Raw genomic sequence first — 22,364 nt, 5'->3', positions numbered from 1 at the left:
ATTGAGTGCTGAAGAACTGCCTCACCCCTTCTTCAACATTACGTCAAAATGTTGTTTAGACTTTTTTAAACAGAGTTAATCCACTAGTAAAAATGCCACACATGACCTTATTACCAATTGTTCTTGGACAGTAGTTTTTCCCTTCCGGGTACTTTCCCCTTGTGGTTGTCGTTAACACTATTTTTCAGTGTACCTTCATTCGGCATGCTGTAAGAGACTGATATCCATGCATCTCAGGCTTTTCACACAATATAGATCTACTTAGCTGTTTTTCCTGAACTTTCGAAGTTTTTCACATGTTCGTCTTTCTCTCTGCAGGAACCAACTGTCAATCGATGTCTTACCAGTTGCAAAAACCATGTTTACAAGTGATTTGCGAGTGAAGTTGTGGTTTGACAGCCCAAGCGAATCTGGACAGCAAGGCAATCATGGACCATTTGCAGCTTTGGTGAGATTTTTCCTTTCCTGTTTTTTTAATTCGATTTATTGGTTGTTCATTGTGCAGTGTTTTTGTTAACTTGTTATGAATAATCAAATCTTTATCTAATCATAGATCAGAAGTATGCCTTGGACATAACTGGGCCTACAACTCTAGTCTCAGAGGTCAGTGTAACAAAACAATCGGAACTGAAGGGACTTCCAGTGACATTGTTAATTGTGTTGAGGTGAACGAACGTTTTTCAGCATTGAAATCTTTGATCCAACATCTGATAGGACTTTTGTCTGGTGCGGATCAAGAAAAAACTGACACTGTTTTAGCAGGTGTAATTACGTCTCCACCACAGCTTTCAGTGGGTCTGACCACGTTAGCAAAGACCAATCTGGCGATTTCAGGTATTCCCATTAATCTTACCTCCAGCTAAACGTACCAAGGTCATCCAGCCACTGCCCCCAGTTTTATTAAGCTGGCAGATTACTCCAATTCTGCCTCCTTACTGTATAAAGTTGGATCTGCTAATGTTCCTCCTATTTTGGGTGGGGTTTCTGGCCCCTCTCATGCAGGATTGGCTCAAGAGCCTCATATAAACAAGAACCTCAAGCAATTTCGGTGTCATGAGCTTTGGCACCAGTGCCAGAGTACCTTGGTGACAAGATAAAGCAGGGTCAATATGTTGAACTTACCCCCGTCCCTGCAACCTAAAAAGACTTCTCGTTGCCGAACCACCCCAGAGCTTTTTTAGTGGTGGCCTAAAGGAATTGTTGCCAATCACAAGTTTTAAAGACTGGTCGGAGGCATGATAAGTCACAGAGCAGCATACATTTTCAGCTATTTTTTGCCTACAGCTCACAGGGATGTGACAGGGAGTGGCTGGCTTGAATAAGATGTGGCCTTTCAAAAACATGTTGCCAAGAAAGTTTCTATCCACTGGTGGGAAGTAATGCCAACCTTGTGGATGACAACTGTGGTGGCTAGGGGTTCTCAGTTTTCATCCAATTTGCTCAAACCCAAGCCTCTAAATATATGTTATTGCTGGAATTCCTCACATTGTCCTATTCAGGATTGCAAATTTACCCATATGTGTCTGGCCTGCAAGGGCCCCCATCCCAAAACAAGTTGTGAAAAAGGATTTTACCTCATCTACACAAAGTGTTAATCCTTCTGCCAGTAGAGACTCCCCACCTCCCAAATAACCAAGGAAGTGAATACCTGAAAACTTCTCACAAACACCATTAGACGCTGGGACTATAGCCAGGCCATTTTCAGTTCCACTATTTGGAGACATCCATATAAATCGTTTTGGGGTGATTCCAAAATCACTCTGGACAGTTACATCCACTCTGGATGAAAAGTGGCAGGGTCATCTGAACAATTCGCTAGCTTTTAATACAAGGAGGACAGTTACATCAACAGAGAATTTGGGAAAATGTGTTCATTTGTAATTTTGCCCACGGATGGATATTTGTGTCTAGTTACTGCTCTGATGAGTTATTCACATCTGAGGGGCTCATCGCCTGGCCCCCTTTTCAATTTGGAGATGACACCCCTTTAACTCGTAGCAGACTAAACGCTTGTTTGATATTCTTAAAGCTGCAGGCAGGCAGGGCAGATATACCTTGCCAGCAACAACGGCTGCTTCTTTAGGTTTTCTAGAGTATTTAATTAAAGCCTTGGGTACATGATCTAGTGATGCATATTAAGTTTATATTAAACTCCATGTACACCGCTTAAGTTTACCTTCTTTGGCTACCTTCTAAATCTTTGGCCACAGCTTTCCCATTATAAGATTGTAATCTGTGGCAGTACTTTTACTAAAAGGAGAAAAAATCCTGAAGAGGTGTTAGATCCTTAGAACTAAATTTCCTGGTCCAAAAATATAGGTGTTATTTTTATTGCAAATGTAGCATTTGAAACCTGCAAGATAAATAGTAGACGAAGGTAGATAAATCCAAAGAATTGGGGGTACTAGCTCCTCTGTTTTTGAAGAAAAAAAATTTCTACCTGAATAATTTCCTAGAGATTCTAAAAGTTCAATTATTAATCTTCAAGATGGTATATAGACTTTGATAAATTTTGTGATATAGCTAAGAAATTTCGCCTTTTTTTAGAACTAGGTGTTTGAAATTTTCAAAAAATATCCTAGGAAACGTTAGCTCATTACACTGTTCCTAGAGCGTCCCAAAGGCTACTTTTTCTTCAAAGTAATATTGATAAGGCCTGCCATCTTTAAAACACCCAATAGAGGCCATAAGCCTCTCTTTGGAAGATTTTGGAAGATTCAAACAGGAACTTATTGACTGTCCTACAGCAAGATTGTTCACCAGTTGCTGGGCCTATTCATTCGTCAATGCAACATCCTGACGCTGATACACTTGTGTCCACCCAACCAGATAGAAAGTCTGTTTCTTTCAACAAACTTTTTGATGTTAGGAGGGTCAAGTATGTCAAGCAACCTGAAAAACTAGCAACAGGGTATCGCTTTTTTGACATTGGCCCTCTTTCAGGCGTTTTTGACATGTTGGTCTGTCCTGGCTGATGCTAGTTTGCAAAGAGTGTGAATGGTCACATATTTTTTTCACTTCAAAGCAAATAAATGGAGATTTGAAGTCAACAAGCGCCTTGTATATGGCATGCACAGCAAAGGGATTGGTTACTTAGGTGCTAAAAATGTCTGTGCTGTTATGAATATCCCTACTTTGCCTACCAAGAACAATTTCAGCAAATTGAACAAGACACTTCTGTCAGCCCTATATGATGTTGCTAATGACAGTATGATGCAGGCAGGAGAAGAAGTATAAAAGACACAAATTGGTGAGAAAAGTGCTGATTGTGGGGTTTCTGTGGATGGATTCTGGCAAAAAAGGGATTTGGTTTCGCTAAATGGCTGTGTTGCGGCTCTTTCAATAGACAATGGAAAGGTTTTGGATGTTGAGCCTATTTTGAGGCACTGTAAGCAATGCCAATTGCAGAGTAAGCTTGAAAAGAATTCCAAAGAGTATCAGGATTTTAAGGAGAAGCACATTGGATGTAAAGCAGGCTACAGGGTGTCTGCACCAGCAATGGAACCTGAAGGTGCAGTGCATATGTTTAGCAGATCCATTGAAAAGCACTGCCTTTACCACACAAAGTTTTATGGAGATGGTGACAGCAAAAGCTATCTTTCTGTAAAAAATATTTACGAGTCAGTTAGATAGAATGTAGAAAAGTTAGAGTGCATTGGACATGTTCAGAAAAGGATGGGTACTGCATTGTGGAAGTTGAAAAATGAAAAAAAGAGAGTTGGGGAGAAAAAGCAAATCAACAGAAAAAATTATTGATAAAATTCAAAATTATTACGGAATAGCTATTAGAAGAAATGTTGGTAATTTGGAATCAATGAAGAAAGCAATATATGCAACACTCTTCCATTCTGCATCATCGAAGGAAAACAATTACCACAGTTACTGTCCAGATGGGAAAGATTCATGGTGTGGTTTCAAGGTGGATATTGCTGGAAACACCAAGAAATTTAAGCCAGGACCTGGACTGCCATTAAAAGTGGTTGCAGAAATGAAACATGTGTTTGCACGTTTAAGTGAAGAAAGCTTGCTGAGAAAGTGTCTTCATGGAAAGACCCAAAATCAGAATGAGTCTTTTAATCGTGTGATTTGGGACAGAATTCCTAAGTCCACATATGTTGGCAGAGATGTTTTTGAGCTTAGGTTCTATGATGCTGTTGCTCATTTCAATGAGGGGTCCATGGCAACTTGTCTGGTTTTGGAAAGATTAGGATTACCACAAGGCTTCTTTACTGATGAGTTGTGCCAGGAGTTGGATGTCAGTCGCATTTATGCTGCATTTATGCTGCTGAGTATCAGCTAAAGAAAAATACAAAGTTATCCGAGTTATGGAGTTATGGAGCCTCAAATGTGTTGAATAATACGATATTCTTGCAAATCTTATTATGAAAGGTTTGTAAAGGAGTCATAATTTGTTTTCCAATCAGGTTGTTAAATTGGAGCCAAAACCTACTCAATTAATGTATCGATGCTCATCCGCAAGGTCTTCCAGACTGTCGTGTTACTCAAGTAATATGAACATGGTGTTTGTGAGGTCCAATTATGCAGATCGCTCGGGCAAACTTGTCCGTGCTTGGAAAATGTTCTGTGGCTAATTTTGACGCTCAATAACTCGAAAACTGTGTTGAATATTAAAAAAATAATAATGTATCAGGTATTTATGCTTGATATGCTTTCATTTGAGGTCAAGTTAATTTTGCATGTCTGTTTACCTTTAAATGGTCTGTGAGCTAGGTATACTTTACTCCTATTAGCAAGTATCTGCTTATTAAAAATCATAATAACTTATAAGGTGAATGGTCATTTTAACCCAAAAGTAATGCATGTCGCACTTTCAGGAGTTCTAGCAACGGTTCTGGTGAGAGGAGTGTGTGGAGGAAAACTGAACCTTTTCCATTAATTTATTATTACGTATAATATCCTTTAAAAAATCAGTCAAGAATATGAGTACCCTTGGTGCCATATCTTTAAACTTTATATATTAGTATATTGTTTGAACTCAATATCATATACTTTTCATGGAGCTCGTCAAAAATGTCAGCAAAGAGAAAGTACCTGGAGGTAATCCTGATGTAATTGCTACAGAAGACATAAATGAGAACATATTATAGAAAGAACCCAGAATAAAAGAATGTCAACTCAAGCAGCCATGAAATGCAACCTTTGCAAGCCTAATATTGAAAAGATAAAGGTCTTACAAATGAAAAATCTAAGGTTGCAGAGGTGCAATAGAAAACTGTTACAGAAAAGGATTGAGTTGAAAACAGTGGGTTGAAAAAAAAGTTTTTGTTTATATTTTGAAGAGGACTACTTACTCACAAATTGTTGGTTGCTAATTAACTCTGTTTTCTCATATATAGGAAGAATCGGCCTTTGATGCAACAGTAGCAAAGATAGTGTTGATGATGATGATGATGATGGTCATTCAGAAACAATTCACTCAAACTATATAAAGTAATTCATAAATTGATACTTTTAAGGACATGTCATGTATTGGGAGTAAATGGACAATCAGTAGTTAGTTTGTGCTTATAAAACCTTTTTCATAGTTGCATTTTAATGCTTAAAGCAAAAAAAATTCAAGCAAGTTGAACCTAAATGTTCAAATAATTTTTACTGGAGAACTTGCATAAACATTCAATTTACAAAATAAAAGGAAAATAAAACGTTGTTAGGGTGTGCAACTCTTCTATCTGAAACAAATCCAGTGAAATTGTGTTGCCTACTGCAGTCGAGTTCCTTGCTCCTAGGTCAATTAGACCATATGAAATGATGTCATCTTTCAAGGGTGTGCGTTCTCTCCTCTGTTCAAAGTGAATGTCCCCTCCAACATCGCACGCAAGATTCCAGATTCATGTCCTATGCCTGCCATTCTCTTCTTATCTTTGCAGGGCTTCTCCAATAGCTCTATATTCTGTGAATCCGTGGTATTTTTCAAGCACTTATCTATCTGACCTCTGTCACAAAATATAATAGGGATTTTTGCAAAGGAATGCATCGTTGAGACAAACTGGTCTTTCAATAAGAATTAATACAAATAGACAAAATATAAAGTTCCAATGTACATCTTCCAATCATGTGATCTTTCCCTGAATAATGTTAATAGCAGTGTTCCTCTACGGTTGTCCCATAATGTGGAATTGTTCTTGTAAAATCAGTCAGTCTTCTACAATAACTGTCCTAGGAAACATACACAATAATAATCTAAACCATACATGCGGGATTCCATAAATCCAAATACGTATTGTATAAATTCAAACTTTGTGTCAACAGGATCTTTTGCAAGCATCTTGCCACATTTATAAATTGTTGAAAACCTAATTCTACACATAATCAAATTTAAACCTTTTTGCTCTTAACCATAACTCCAACTAATTCTGAAGGTCACACGCCCAAAATATAACATAAACAAGAACTAGTTGAAATACTACATACTCTAGTGTCTCTAATAGACAGGCCCCTGCGTATTATTTCCAGAAGAATTTGGGTGAACACAACATATTACTCCAAAGACTAAATACATAAATAGAATGATGATACTAAAATCCCAATAAGAAATAACTATGAATTGAAAGGTGCGATTAGATAACAAAAGGAATCATAAACAATCAAATGTGGGAGAATTTATAAATTACTATGTCTAAACTAGCACTATTGCAGTACCCTAGCCTGCAGGCCAATGTTATTCTTTCAGACATTTTTTAAGCTTTGTTTGAGGGAAATGTCACCAAATATAAAGACATTGATATGAAGATAGCCTCGTTTAATAAATGATAATGGTAATGATGGCCACGCCTTAAAATTCGAAAATAAAACTATTGATGCAAAAAAAATTATTCAATAATTTCCATCTATTATTTTGAAAATTATTTTTCAATACAAATATATATTAAAATATGTTGATAATGAAGGGCCAACATACTATAGTCCCGTCGCTTTTGTTACTAATATTACTGCCACTCGATATGTGTGCTAAAATTAGTTCTTTGCATGACTGTGTTTGATTATCCATCAGAATAACGAAAGGCATTCATGAGGGTGTCAATCATGAGCAGTCAATGTCAGTGACTCTTTAGAGGAGCGGGTACCATCAGTCGTAATGGATAATAAAAACTAATTTTGAAGTCAACAAATTGCTTACAAATGTTATCTTAGGAATGTCTTTAATCAATTTCTTATCTGGAAATGGAAATTTATAGTCATGTGACTTCTTGGCCCTCTCAAATTCATATAAGGACATTACTATTCCAATTGGTTCTGGAATGAAGGCTATGATCGAACATGATTGCTATTCATGTCAGACTCATTTCTATAACTTCTAATTTCTAATATCAAAGGAAAACATTAAGAGGCAGGGTGCCTGGAGCATATTGGGGACTTGGTGGAAAGAAAAATTTGGAGGGCACAAGATATTGAAAAATAAGAACAATTATTACTATCATCGGTGCCCTCAAAGAACAAGTCAAGAATTGCTGTGCACATGTCTTGTACAAATATGCACAACCAGTGACATGTCACCTGGCTGAGCTACAACAGTCGTAAGATGAAGATAAGCAAACTTGGGCGACATTCAGTGACAATTCTAGCGTAAAAAGGTCAGGCATCCCTTTTACAGACATGTTTGTCAACTAAAAGCTGTGACAGCAAATTCTCGACTTTAAAGTGGCTGGGGGTATAAGTTGCGTTAGTCAAATGGAATCAACATTCGAAAATACGTTCTATTGCTCAAGAGCACAAACATTTGGCAGATAATTTCAAAAGAACCTCAATGAACTCGTCAAAAGAAGTCAATGGCACCAATGCTATAGTGGAATCCAGTAAAGATAAATATTGAAATACTTATGCTTTGTGCTGACAATCCTTTCTCTTTAGATAAAGGTTTTATTAATATAGCCTCAAATATGGCAGTGTCATCCACAGCAGAATATATCATTGAAAGAGATAAAAAGGGAAAAGCAGCATTCAAAATTCTTGTTCCCAATAGGCTAGTGAAGGCAACAGCAAAGATTTCCATGTGGAATCCCATGAAAAAGTTTTCATTGAGATCATTTGCTAATTTGCAAAAGAAGAACTGTGCATTGTGAATTAGAAGGATATCAAACTTCAAGAAGACTGACAGCTTCTTTCAAGATTTCTAGTTATTCAACAATCAGGACCATAGCTTATGCAGAAACTCAATGATGTAATAGGTACAGAAGAGTTCCACACAATCCCAAGATCATTTTTTTCAACAGATGGGCTGAATAATTTTTATTCCAACTGATTAAAGCGCCTTTGTTCAATTGTAGGAGTCGCATGTTGATGTTGGAGATCTTGCAGAAACAGCGATGGAACAAAGCAAGAGCACCAAGAAAGTTTGTATCATTGATGCTTTGGGCGTCCTTCAATATGCGCCGAATTTGCTAAAGTCTTTATCAATACCATTAAAAACATTCTTGGTGATTATGAAGAAGGAAGGGATATTTTTATCTATTCATGGCAAGTATTTAAAATCGCAATCCCTACAAAGCTCCCATTGATATTCAAATCAACGACTAAACAAACATTAAAATTGTTCCATTGAAATCTTTCTTTCTCATGTTGTAACGAAAATTCAACCGACAAAATACCTTTGAGAAGCATTGTTACATGAATACCATGAAAGCTGAGTTTCACTGATTGTAGTTTGTGGAACAACTACATATTCTATCTTTCCTGCAGTTTACAGTCCCACTTTTTTCACTATAATGAGGAGGAATATCACCCTTCATGTATTGGATGCTTTATCACTTCAATGCAATATTGAGGCAAGTTTCCAGACACAGATGTTTTGTGATGTTTTTTTATCTTTGTGCAACTCATTGATGTGCAGGGTGTATCAAATTTATGACAGGGCAAGGAATGTTTCACAAAACCGTTGAAGTGAAGCAGCAATTGGCGAAGAAAAATCTAAAGCTTTGATAATTTTTAGAGCAGATTGGGGTGGGTAATTTTCCAGAACTTCCAAACAAAATTAAATAAATTTGTTTTCTCGAGCAATCTGAAGACAATGTGATGTCCATGCTTTATATTCACAAGGAGAAAAGAACTTTGATTAGGAAAAAATCTGGATAGCATTCAAGAGAGTGCTGTGCAGCACTGTTGCGACCTCCTCTGTTAATTCTTTCTTTGGTTTGATATTTTTTGTCGAAGAAGGTGACTATCAGCAACTGGCAGAAAACAAGAGTTGATAGAACGATTAGTCACATTCGATGAGTCTGGGATGAAATCGAAAGACAAATTCACATCCCAACCTTCAGAAAAAAGTCTGGCCCCACTTTTGTTTTAGACAAGACTGCATCAGCAGGTCAGTACTTCAATCGCCCAATCAAAATTGTCCAGCACATTGTTGAACAAGCAAACATTTACGCTGAGCAGACGTCAGATCACCCTTTTACTGTGGAATCAACATAAGTGCGATGGAACCCAGTGACAGCAGAAGAGCTCAATGCATTTTTAGGGTGTGTGGTATACATGGGACTTTGTCAACTGCCAGAACTGAAAGACTACTGTATTCACCTATCATAGATTCACAGACATATTGAGATTCCTTAACTGCAATGACAGCAGTGAAGCTTTTCACAAATCTGACCCAAGTCATGACAAGCTTCTTAAAATAAGACCAATCATGAACATGTTGCAAGAGGCTTTTCAGAAAAATTGGGTTCCTCATCAACAAAACAGCATTGATGAGGGGATGATTGCATTCACTTGAAAAAGCTGTATCAAGCAGTACATGAAGGATAAGCCAGATCAATCAGGAATTTAAATGTTGAAGCTGGTGGATACTGTTACCTCTTACCTGAATGCATTTGATATTTACATAGGTAAAAATAGTGAGAGAAAAACAGGCCTTGGTGAGAATGTAGTCCTAAAGCTGGCTAAAAACCTGCAACCTGCTCAACCTTGGCAGCTTTTTTGATAGCTTTTTCGCCTTAGTTTCTCTCGTGGACACATTGTACATGAGGGGAATTTATGCCACTGGAATTATTAGGAATAATAGAAAAGGTTTACCTCGTGAAGTCAGAGAAGCTAAGTTGGCACAAGGGGATATTATTTAAAGAATGAAAGACCCACAAACTGTGACAGTGAAATGGAAGGATAAAAAAGATGTCATGTTGATCAGTACCATGTGTCCTGCAAATCGTGGTCCAAATGACAAAATCAGAAATTCCTAGAAAGGAAGTGCAGAAAAGGTGGAAAAAATGTGCCCTCCAGCAATCAGAGTTTATCGGTAATTAATGGGGGGAGTTGAAACCAATGACCAAATGCTGGCATGTGATGATATCAGTAGAAAGACTGAAAGGGGAAAAATTTTAGTGCTATCCTGAAAAAAAATTAATTTTGTGGTACGGTTTGATGAGAACAAACCAATATTTATTGAAAGTATCTTCTAATCTTTTGCCCCGGCATACAGGGCTTCATCAGAGTAGAAGAGAAGTTATTTTACTGTAGAGCTGTTCTCCCAAAGTTCTTTACAATGAGAGTTCAGCATGGACCTGGTGCTCTAGACTGACAATGGCGAAAAATTCCTTTTTTGGGCAAAAATTATGACTATGCTTACATCTATTCGCATAAATATAAGTAAGGCTATAGCTACCTCCTTTATGGGACGTCACATCTTGAAAACTGATTTGATTATTCCTACTAAATTTGTCATAAACATCAACCATTGTTATGTTTACTTCATACCATAGGTATTTGTTGAATTGTTTATTCTCAATAACTTTATAGTTTCTAAATGTTATAACAATTATAGAGAAATGGAGACTACCAGTCTCAAGAAAGTGAGCCTCTTAATTATTAGAAAAAATTTAGTGTTTACCATATGTATTTCTTTTCTTGTTTAATTTCTTATTTTACCCTCAAATATTTATAAATGTATGCCTGTAGGTTATAAAATTGCCACCCATGTTATTAAAAGGGCTAATTTCATGAAATACGATAATTTGGTAAATGGGACAACTTTCAATGCTGAATTTGATAAAAATAGTCAAATTGCAATTTTAAATGCAGGTTAATGCCCCCAAACATAAAATGAGAAGGGGCAGTCTTGAAAATTACCGCGCAAGGGAGAAAACTTGAACGAGCTACCATATGATGTAACAACAAGAACCATTCATGCTTTTGTGATCGGATATAGGTTTAGTTGGCGGCCTGTTAAAAGATCGTTTTGCTCCTAAAATGTCTGAAAAGTCATTGGAATCTGAAGGATTTCTTGAATCAATCGATAAAACAGAGTTTGTCATTAAAGAAAAATATACTACTGGAACTTGATCTCAAGAGGAAGGCCATGATGTTGCATTTGCAGACATGGAAAGCCTGTATATTGACGATCCAGTCGCTGATGATGTGCGGTTGAGGCAATATAGAGTAAAAAGAGAAATGAATAATAAAGAAAATAAAGATCTGACTCATTGTTTCATTTATAACACGGCTTTGAATGTATATTTATTTTAAGTGCTCTTGTGGAATATGTAATACATCACTTCTTGAGAATCCAAGAGAAAGCAAGTGCTGTAAAGAAGTTGAAGACTGTGCAAAGGCATTGGTTGATGAATTAGTTTCATAGAATTAGTGTTGGAACCATTTCATGCATGACTCAACATCCAGGACTTAAACCAGTTGTTTTAGAAAAATGGTCATTAAAACAAGCAGCTTATCGTTACACAACAAAATATTGTACAAAATATTATCAAAAAGGCTTTTAAAATGAGTAAGGGTTTGCCTTCACACCCTTCTTAGCCAATCGCTCTTTTGTGATTTCATAAACTTTTCTGTTTTGTTATTTTTGTTCTAAAGCTCTGTTGAAAATTGTATCATTTTCTTTTGGTGAGTTCTGCCTTCTAACTAAAATTTGAAATAGGTAAATAATGATAATCCCCAAACTTCCTTTGCTTAAAATTTGATGCCTACCAGTTAATCAATTTTTTGGGGGTTTCCTGCAGAGTGTGGCATACAGAGAATTTACCAGGTTGGTCCACAGAAAATTTGGAAAGAGAAGGATACCACTGCCTGCATGTGCTTATAATGTAATAAGAAGCAGTTTTCCATCTGACCAAACATACATGGGATTTAAAGATAACAGCAACTAGAATATTTGAATTTACTTTTTTTACATAATATTGTGAAATTTTCACCATCAAAAAATATCTGACAAAGAAGATGAATAACCGCGCAGCTGAAAATTATCATCAAGATTATGCTTTAAAAAATAATTTCTGCAATAGTTTGGCCAATTAATCAAAACTAGCATTTAGCATATTAAAACATTTAGCATTTAGCACTGTTATTCATCTTATTTATTTGATAGACATTGTGCTGCATTATTGTGGTCCTTCATTGGTAGCTTGCACTTCTAACATGTACATGTGAGTGTTCTGGAACTGAAAATATTAACTGAAAATAACTGAAAAAAAATTGAAAAAATTAATAGAGCCTTTCAAAACTGAATTAAATTTTTGGAATTTACAATCCTGGTCAAAAGGCTGGTGGACTGGAGAAAAAAAACCATTAAAATTGCACTTTTACCCCTAATAATATTATCAAAACCCCCACAACCCTGAATCAATGTTGGTTTTCTGGAAAATACAAAAGTACCAGCTTTCGAAATGAGTAGAAACAAGCATATCAACATTGACTGTGGGGGATGGGGAGCTATTATATATTATTCCAAAAAGACTACAATTTGCCAGCCAGTCCAATAAATTTTGGCCAGGATTGTCTGATTTCTAAGCAGAATTAAAATCTATCATGGCGGTTTGTTGTGTATCAGAAAGAGCTACTAGGCGTCTAGAAAAGGTCTCCTCGTGCTAAAAAAACTAGGTAGTCTGTCTTTTAGAGTATTATGCGTTCAAACTTCGTGAAAATTTAAGAATTTCGAAAAGATACACTTGATGTAGTCAATCTAAGAAGAGCAATGTGTTTACCTAAATTGATTTGATTAATTTTTGATTTGCCTAAAAAGTTCTCGACGTGGGGGTCCTTCCTAGTCAATTAGCTATAACTCAGGGGTTGATATGGTTTAATAGTGTGCACATTGCGTTTTGCTTCAGACTTTGCTATTGTACATACAATTTGATGTCGATCTTTTTATACAAAAAATTTGTTGATAATGTCTGAAAACCTTGGAGACAGAGAAGTTCACAGGTGCTACCTGATTACTTACACTAGGGTAAATGAAGAAAAATTCCCAACAAGAGAGTCATTTGCTGAGGCATTAAATGAATCGTTTTCTGAAGGAAAATTCAACACAAAAGTTGTGCATTGGGTATGCGGAAAACAAGCTCATACTGACACTGGCTTTCACTATCACATGGCTATCAAGTTCTTAGGAGGTATACGTTGGCTCAGAGCTATGAATTACATTTCTAGCAAGCATGGCGTGACTGTGAACTTCTCTGAGGGGGAAAACTGTCACAATTATTACAGTGCATACAAATATGTAAAGAAAGAGGATTCCAGCCCATTACACCAAGAATGTCCAGTGGTTCAAAGCAGCTAATGAAGAGGAAACGCCAAGGAGCTGCTGATTCAGATGCAACGAATGAGCATGCAGGACCTTTAAGACAAAAAGGCAAACAGAGATTGTCGAACCTAGATGTAGCTGATGCCATTATTGAAAAAAATATTAAAGACGATAGAGAGCTTTATGCCTTGGCACAGGAGCAAAAGGAAGAAGGTAAAGACGACCTGGCAGCATTTATTCTAGGAAGGTCACAAAAATCTGTGAATGAGCTCATTTCTTCGGCGTGGAAAATGAAAGATGCAGCAGCAATGATGGCCAGAAGCCAAGCTTCCAGAATTAGCAGAATTCAAACTGCCCTTGCTGGTCAATGTACCCCTGATGCGAAGGCCAATGGTTTATGTGTGCCAAACAGGTTTTGAGAAACAACGACGTGGCCGTTAGAGAATTGTTTATAAAAGGGAAGGGGAAATACCACAATGCGTTGATAGTAGGACCTGGAAATTGTGGCAAAACATTCCTGTTGAACCCATTGAATGTCATTTATGATACATTCAGGAACCCTGAAAATTCAAGTTTCGCATGGTTAGGAGCGGAAACAAAGGAAGTCATATTCCTGAACGATTTTCGCTATACCAATGAAATAATGGCCTGTAAAGACATGCTTCTCCTCTTAGAGGGAAAAACTTTACATCTGGCCACACTCAAAACCACGTATGCCCAGGACATACTGTTTGACGAAGACACGCCAGTTTTTGCTACTGGGAAGGAGACAATCGAGTATTCAGTAAAATACAATACCTCCGACGAGAGAGAAAATGAAATGATGGCTCTAATATGGAAAATATTTGAGTTTTCCCATGAGATACCAGTAGGTGAACAGAAAGACATTCCAAGTTGTCCTTGCTGCTTTGCAGAACTGATAATGAGTGGCAGCAATGTCTAATTTCATATTATTTTATTTGCAAATTTTCAAATTATCACAAGTTACCAACAAGTTACCATAACGAGTAACAATAATGAAGAATACAACGAGTTACCATGATTATTTTAATAAATATATATCTATTATAATCTATAAAGAAAGTGGCTTGCATAACAAGTTACCCACAGAATTAGAAGAAATATAAAACACAAAATAGTTGTAGTTCTGGTTTATTTTTATCACCTATAACCCCTCTCTCCTTCGATTGTGAAAATCTTTCAAACCCTAACATTTGCATTCAAGACCCCCGAAAATTAACAAATATAGCTATTAGCAAACCCAACAACAATATTTACGGTACCTGAAACTTCATCGGCCCTTAAATAACTATCACTAGACTTGTTAATCTTTTGTGCGTTCACCTTTACAGTCTATTACCATCTGTATTCGTTTATTTGTTGATTCAATTATTTTATCAATAGTTGCTGTCCCTATCTTTGTCATAACTTTTCTTATTCTGCTTTCTAGTTCATCCATTGTCTCAGTAGTAATTTTCTTCTCTATTGCATTTCTATTGAACTGCTGCTTGACAATGTCAAAGAAATTTTTGATTGGATTCAGATCAGGACTTCGAGGTGGAATTGACAGTAGTTCTGAATTTAATTCCTTCATGACCTCTTTGGCTTGCTTACTTTTTTGAGAAGGGTCACCATCTTGAATCCAGATCCTACCATTTTTGCCTGGTTTTTCTTAACAAAATTTCAAAGTTTTCTTTAAAAAACGATACAAAAAAGTTCCGTTCATTTTTTCATACCTCTGGCAACATATACCCTTGCCATAGGTAATAGCAATCATTTTCACGTAATTGCCCCCCTTGCCACAGGCCTGCCCTTTGCCAGTGCAGCCTTGGAAAAAGGCCCTGGCTTTTTTTACGCCAAACATGGTCTCTAGGGGCCAAGGCCTGGTCCAAAGGGTTTCGTTTGTAAATAAAGCCAACCCCATCAAGATAGAAGGCAATTTTTTTCACCATAGTTCATTAGGGTCGTTTTTTGCATCGTTTTTGCAAACTTAAGTCTCTTTGACTTATCACGCTCTGTCATCAGTCCTTTCTTTTTTGCCTGCAGGTAGCATAGTCCTTGTTTGTTTAGATAATGTGATACAGTCTGCATGAAACCGCATGCGAGTCTGCTTTCATTATGATTCTCTTGACAGTCTAGTTCGGATCTTGACTCCGTAATATTTTCACTGTCCGCTTTATCCGCCTTTTATCTCTCATGGACAATTTTGACAGTCGTCCCACAACAGACTTTGGCTTTTTTGACTCTGTTTTAATGTGTGTTGCCTCTCTTCATATGTTGAATATATGACATCTGGAAACATCTGTTTGTCTCACTAATTCTTCAACACTTGTACCTGTTTTAAAAATTATGGAAGCTCTCAGCTCAGGATATATTATTGGAGGATATGCTCTTTACTACCTATGCAGAGCTATCTCAATTACATCAAATTAAACATCACATTTACAATCACAGAGGTCTCAAAATAACATTTTTCGTGAGGTTTGATCCTTCTTAAATTGTTGTTAATTAGTTGAAATCACAAAGAATTACGAAAAACAAGCTTCATGTTATGTAAATTATACCTCGGTTTGTTGGTGGAATGTCCTGTGTTGCAATTTTGAGTCATGCTTTTTTTCTGAATGGCTTCCCCTCTGGGTTATTTTTCAAAGATTGTATTAATTGGAGGAGAAGCCACCTCTTTTAGTTTTGTTCTATGATGCTCTAATTCTTCTTCTCTTGCTGCTGATGCCATTGTATTATAAATTTAATCAATATATGTTAAGGAGAAAGTAAGTAAAGATGATAAATTTGTTACATATAATTATTTTTTTTTCTTTATTAATTTGTAATGTTTGCTTCATATGTTTGATCTTATAGTGTGGGCACCTTGATAGTGGACCAGTTGGCTCATTTTGTTATCATTTCAAATTTGTATAGAACATAGGGGTACAGCATTCTGTATACGGTATATACATACCATAGTTTGGAACAACACAAATGCTTCTCTCTGTTGCTTCTCCGTTTTTGAATTTCGGATATGTTATATTAACCTGTCCTGTTCCATCTTTGTTTCTTCGTACATCACATAGAATGTTGAAGTTAAAAAATATTGAAGCCCAGGCATGCCTACATACAAAAATAGTGTCAGGAGCGGATCTAGAACTATTCTGAAGGAACAGTCAATAAAGAAGGGTGCTTATAAAAGTAATAAGTCATATCATAGAAAAGGGGTGTTTGGCTTTCAACAGGGGGGTCTAAACCAATTACAGAGCAGCCAAAGGGGGCAACTGCCCCTAGTTGCCCCGACTATATCCACCACTGAGTAGTATTATTCAAGGGACACATTCAACAATTTGTTTCTTGATGAAATGGTCTATCCATGGGATTACATACTGTGCTCTCTTATTATCCAGATTGTGAGTTTACATGAATACCTACTAACCTGCAATACATTCCAGCATGTGAGAAGTGTATCATTTTTGGGCCAAAGTGATTCAGCACTGAATTAAATGCCTCCAAAAAACTAGTCTGTGCAATAAGTGAGGCCTGTCTAACACCTTTCAGAAAACTTTCTTTCAACACAGCAGGTGTCATTTTTTATATGGTGCATCATCTAGAAGTGTTAAATTTGAATATGAAAATCAAGCAAGTAGCTTTGTGAGATTTTATGATAAAAAAATGGATTTAACAATATATTTGATACAGTTGTATCACCATTATAAAACAACTGCACTAATATATGTTGTTATGTTAATGAGTCAATAGCATATTCAAAATATTTTGCCGATTAAATTGAATGGGTCATTTGGGAGTTGAATTTGTAGTTCCTGGCAACAGAGATATGATTTCAATAGAGATGGCTGAGTCTGTTTAAAATGCTTACCTTCATCCAGCCATTTCTTTTCTGTGATATTTTTCCCATGAAGACATTTCTTGAACAATGGTTCATCAAAACTTTCATGCTTCTTTATTACATGCACTAAACTTTGCCAAGATCACTGCTCCATTTCCATCACGAGTTGTTGTAGCACTTCAGTATAAGTGGCGTATACATGGTTTTATCTAGTTGGACAGCTCTTCACATCCTTTGGTCTTAGCAATTTTTGTTAGAACTTTCTGTACTTCTGAAACATACAGTAAATCCTGTATGAAACAATTTTGTATGCTTGATCTAGGAAGAAATGGAAAAACTCCAAGGCTGGAAAATATGTTTAGCATATGCTTAATCTTTTGAAAACGTGAGCGTAAGTATGCTCATAAGCTTTATGCTCATGAAAATGAGTGTAACAAATTTTATTGTTCATGCTTCTAAAAATGCAATAGAGCGTTCTAAGTTAGAACTAAAGCAGCATCTTTACTTACTTTTTTAAATGCCACAAATCAAATAACGCTTTATATTTGGAAGTTTTTCCTTCAAATGCTTTGCAATACTCTGATGTCTGTCTGATATAAAGGTTGAAATGGTAAGTCCAGTACCAAATTAATATGCAATGCACCTCTTGAAGCCCTCAAATTCCATTGCAGGGCTTCTACTGACCTCATTTCTCTGTTAAGCAATCTATTTGTGATTATATTGTAGTAGTGTAGTAATAAATACCAGAATAAGGGGTGAATATCACAAGCTCTATTGGAAACTCATCAGATTCCTTTGTGAACCTGTTAACTTTGTGATCCCTTGCAGTGGAACCCATAACATTCTGTACATCATTGCAGATGAAACTGCTATGATCTTTATGAACTTTCTAATGATCATAAAATGTATCATCATAAAAATGAATTTACTTGGTCATTCAGTTAATGATCAAGTGAAGTGAAAACAACAAAAATGCAAAAAATTATCCGGAATTGAAGAGAAGATATAGATTCACCTGCACAAGAGCAAAGTGAATAATCATTGGTAGAGTACACAACATCATAGAATATGCTCCAAATTTAGCACTGTGGGCCACACTTTCATGTCTTCCATCACCAAGCTCTCTCCCTTCTGCTGTAGTCTCTCTAACAACGTTTGCTGGTAATTTTGCCATTGTGCATGAATATCTGGAAACAGAATCTCCCGTCAAAAAATAGAAATAATCTTTTCACTCTATGTTCAATTGCTATTGGGTCAGGACCTTAGGAAGCATCTCAAACTTGGAGGGGCATGACACTTAAAGAGCACGTTTATCATCAGAAGGGCACTTCAATAGAATGGCAATTAGAAGGACACTTACTGATTTATCAGTTAATAATAGAATACAAAACAGAAAATCATCTGCTTGCAAAAATCTCTGACACATAATAGTTGCTAGGAGGATGGAAAAAATAGATGGGAGGAAATATATAATAATGGAAAAACTTCTTTAAAATTTCCAAGGCACTTTGTAATAGGGCATTTTTTCATAAATAGTAAATATTGTGGGTCATTTTTTGGGCCAAGCAAAATATTTGACCTGGACCACATCAGATACACATTGCAAAAATCTTTTAGAACTTTAGAGTATTGAAAAGTTAAAAGGTGTAGCAATAAAAAATTTCAAAAGCTTCTTTATCTAGAGTGCTTGTAGGTAATAAAGAAGACACAGAATTTGACCATTTTTAATAAGGAGACACAAAATACACCTCTATTAAAAAATTTTCTCAAATTATTCAATTTGAATGTAGCTTCCATCCATTGACGCTTGTATTTCCTCACTCGTTGTTGATGTTGATAAAGGAGACACAAAATTTGACCATTTTTGATAGGGAGATACAAAACACACCTCTAGTAGAAAATTTTCTCAAATTATTCGATTTGAATTTAACTGAAATCCATTGATGAATTTAGCTTGTATTTCCTCACTTTGGCAGACTGTTGGGGCTTCCATTTGTGGAACTTCCAATTCAATGGCGCTGGTCTCGTAAGGATTTGACTGTGAAGGAATTCAAGACTTCAGCATGCATTTTACAACCAATGTACTCATTACAAAAATAGCATAAATTTAGCTGCTTTAAATAATCTTGAACTTTCACAACATTCTAGAATATACTTTTATTTTCAAAAATGTTGCATAATAGTTCATCTTGATATGATAAAGTTCAAGTAAAGGTATTTCGAACTGCACCAATGCATCAAGCTGCAATTCACTGACATAGTTTCCTTGGAGTCCATTTGAACTGAGGCACAACCAGATGGACCTGCCTTGTCTGCAAGCACCTCTTTCATTAGAGAGTTTGAGCTGAGGCAGTCTAGGAACTAGTGAGGTCTTCTTGTGATTTTCCAATCCAGTGCATGGTGTTGGAGCAATCAAGTCCTGGGAATAGGGTGGTGCCCAGTCGAACACTGTGTTGACATGTCTTTCGTGATAAATCGCTTCGGCACATCACCTCAAGGTTTAGTTAGTTGGCTATTGTGGCTGAGTGTAGTAAGCACTTTTTTGTTGCGAAAATCACGTACATAATCTCACAAATGGATTTTCTCTATGCTCTGACCTAGACTTTACACTACATGGGGCCAATTTTGCAACCCATATTTTGGAATTTTACGCTGTTTGGAAAAAGTGGACATTTTCATCGTGAGTTTATGATTCAGACTTCTCCAATTTGTTAATTTTGAAGATTTAATTCTTTTTGCCATCTCAATAATGTATTTTTGTTAGATTTTGATACATTTTCCAACTTTTCATATACAAAGAGTAGGAGCTGCAGAATGACTGACCAGGGGCTCAACAAGAGAAGGAACCAAATATTGGTGGACATTGTAGTGTATATATCGTCTACAGTTGTAGAACATCATCAATTTATGCGAAAAATTTAAATTGAAGACCGAGCTCACGTCTAGGTCAATAGGCCAGCACCAAATGACTGTCTTTATATTGTGAAATTGTATGCAGATTTTGTGTAAAAGGAATCTTTTGGATTACGTCTGTTGATTTTTTGGCCTTATTTTGTATTCTAATAGGTAGTAGGTGTTAATTTTTATTGGAAATTTATTATCTGTTTGTGTACATGCCAACTAAAAAATCGTTAAAAAATTACAACAACCAACCTTTTAGGATCTAGGAACCTGAATCCAAAATAGGATGGTGTTTTGAGCATTTATTTTTTGTCTTAAGGAAGCCCCCGTAAGAAAAAGTTGTAGAAGATAATTTTTCATCATTTTTTTTATTCCTGCTATTGATAGTATAGGCATTATTTTCAAGTTTGCTAGTTCCGTTCTTTTTTATAGGCCTCAGTTTGTGAGAAAAGACAGTTTTTTTATCAACCGTTAAAAAATGTCCATAACAACGGTGTTTGGGCGAATATTTTCCTTAGAAACCATGCGTTTCTCCTTGGAAAACTCCCCAAACATGTAATAATGATTCAATTTCAAATTTCCCCCCTTTTTCCAATTGCCTGCTTTTTGTTTTAAGGCTATTTTCCTTCATGCTCCCTTGTGTTGTTGTGTTCATGTTGGTGAACATAGCACACGAAAAATAGCAAGTTGAATCGTGTAGTTTTTTTTGTTATTTGTTCTCTATAATACCTAGAATATTCAAAAAGAGAAAAGGTTTTCGTGGGGTAGAGAAATGGCAGTTTTAAAGAGAAAGGGTTGACGTTCTGGGTGTAATAGAAATCCACAACAAAACACCTGTAAGGGAACCTCAAGCCAGGAAGATACCACTAGACCATGTATGCCTAAGCCATGTACGCCCTCGCTGACAAAAAAAGGATTGAGTGCTTTGAGGAATATGTCATCACAGAAGCTAAAGCACAGCCATTTAAAAAAGATGGACAAGAAGATGAAAACTAGAAATTTGAGCAAAAGATTAGGGGTCAAAAGAGCAGACTGCATTGAAGAGGCCATGGAACAATAATCCAGGACTTCTCAATACTGAGTCAATGTTTAGAACAATTTGCCATCTGGTCAAGTTATAGAAGTGCCAAGTCAAAGCTGAAAATCAAGCAGGATTATCAAAAACAAAACGGGCTGGCAGAGTCTTTATTTATAATATCACACATTGTGAAGCAAAACTGAATTTTTCAACCAGCAGGAAAATATCTGGATTAGGTGGAGCATTTGAAGTGAACAGAAAAGCAGTTTTAGCATGCCCAAGTCGAGCACAACTCCAAAGCTTCTGCACAAAAATAGATTTACCACCCCCTGTTACTAAAGAGTCACATAATAACCACCTGAAGGATATTGAGAAAGAACTGAAACAAAAGTTAAGATGAAAGAAGCTGAAGACCTAATTTTGAATATTTTGAAAGTAGAAGAACCAGAAAGAGTTATAGTGACAGAGGATGAACAGGAGATTGGGGAAATACCAATCACTGATCTGCAGTAACACGTAATGCTTCTAGGCGACGGATGTGAATGCTTATTTGATCAGAAACAGAGCTCAATTGCTTAATTTTTGAAAGCTGGTCCATATTGGCACTTATGATTTTTTGTCGGTCACCAAACCTGGACTTTAACAAATCCAATGCTGCATCAAAAGCTTGTTTGTCTACAGGTGATCCTTCCAATGCTTTGGCAGCCGAACCTTCCAACAAAGCCTTCAAGTAAATAAACTTATCGACCCGGGTTAGATCCTTGTTATCAACCACAATGCTTTGGAAACTTTCCCAGAAGGAGAAGAACTTAGGACTGTCGCCATTAAATCTTTGGCAGCAATGCTTTGACTTCATTACTGTGACGTCAATTTTCCATGGTACTATCACTGCCAGTCTCCTGGAATCCTGATTAGCTAGGTGTAGATTCAATTGATAGTTGGCTGTTAGCACAATGGCTTGCTGTAAGTCTTTCACCTTGATGCTGAAACTGCAGATGAATTGTCACCGATTATACTTTCAAGGAATTCTTAAATCTTGAGTAATGTTTCTCTCATAGATAGTTCAATATTTTTCTTCATCAATTGGCTCTTGAACCTTGTCTTCTAAATCCTTTAAAATGATTAGT

General features: G+C 36.4%; 3 protein-coding genes and 1 pseudogene across 4 annotated transcripts in view; 3 read left to right on the top strand and 1 right to left on the bottom strand.

Annotated features, from left to right (window-relative positions):
• Positions 1-2,515, top strand: part of LOC135687656 (uncharacterized) — a 10,200-nt gene extending 7,685 nt beyond the window's left edge. The window contains exons 2-3 of one of the 2 annotated variants that reach the window (XR_016145086.1): positions 319-448; positions 554-2,515. Coding sequence is in view for 1 of the 2 variants with exons in the window: in XM_089114551.1 (XP_088970677.1) it covers positions 319-372 (54 nt within the window). In the remaining variant the exon portion in view is untranslated. Of the gene's footprint in view, positions 1-318 lie in introns of both variants that reach the window. The other variant, XM_089114551.1, reaches the window with a different exon arrangement.
• On the bottom strand, positions 2,267-17,059 carry LOC135687660 (uncharacterized). Its single transcript, XM_065204268.2, has 3 exons — positions 16,908-17,059; positions 16,443-16,591; positions 2,267-15,818 (listed from the first exon to the last, which is right to left on the bottom strand). Exons 1-3 carry the CDS (start codon positions 17,057-17,059, stop codon positions 15,754-15,756), a joined length of 366 nt encoding a protein of 121 aa, XP_065060340.2. The 3' UTR covers positions 2,267-15,753.
• On the top strand, positions 2,787-4,300 carry LOC148957797 (uncharacterized; annotated as a pseudogene).
• On the top strand, positions 7,899-22,364 carry LOC148957796 (uncharacterized). The gene is made up of 4 exons (XM_089114267.1): positions 7,899-7,991; positions 8,286-8,351; positions 11,580-11,718; positions 11,929-22,364. Exons 1-4 carry the CDS (start codon positions 7,899-7,901, stop codon positions 12,108-12,110), a joined length of 480 nt encoding a protein of 159 aa, XP_088970393.1. The 3' UTR covers positions 12,111-22,364.

The sequence above is a fragment of the Rhopilema esculentum genome, chromosome 20 (assembly GCF_057945365.1).
Source record: "Rhopilema esculentum isolate cy_ngs chromosome 20, ASM5794536v1, whole genome shotgun sequence".
NCBI lineage: Eukaryota > Metazoa > Cnidaria > Scyphozoa > Rhizostomeae > Rhizostomatidae > Rhopilema > Rhopilema esculentum.
The sequence above is the reverse complement of the archived record's forward strand: the minus strand, read 5'-3'. Positions and strand labels throughout refer to the sequence as shown.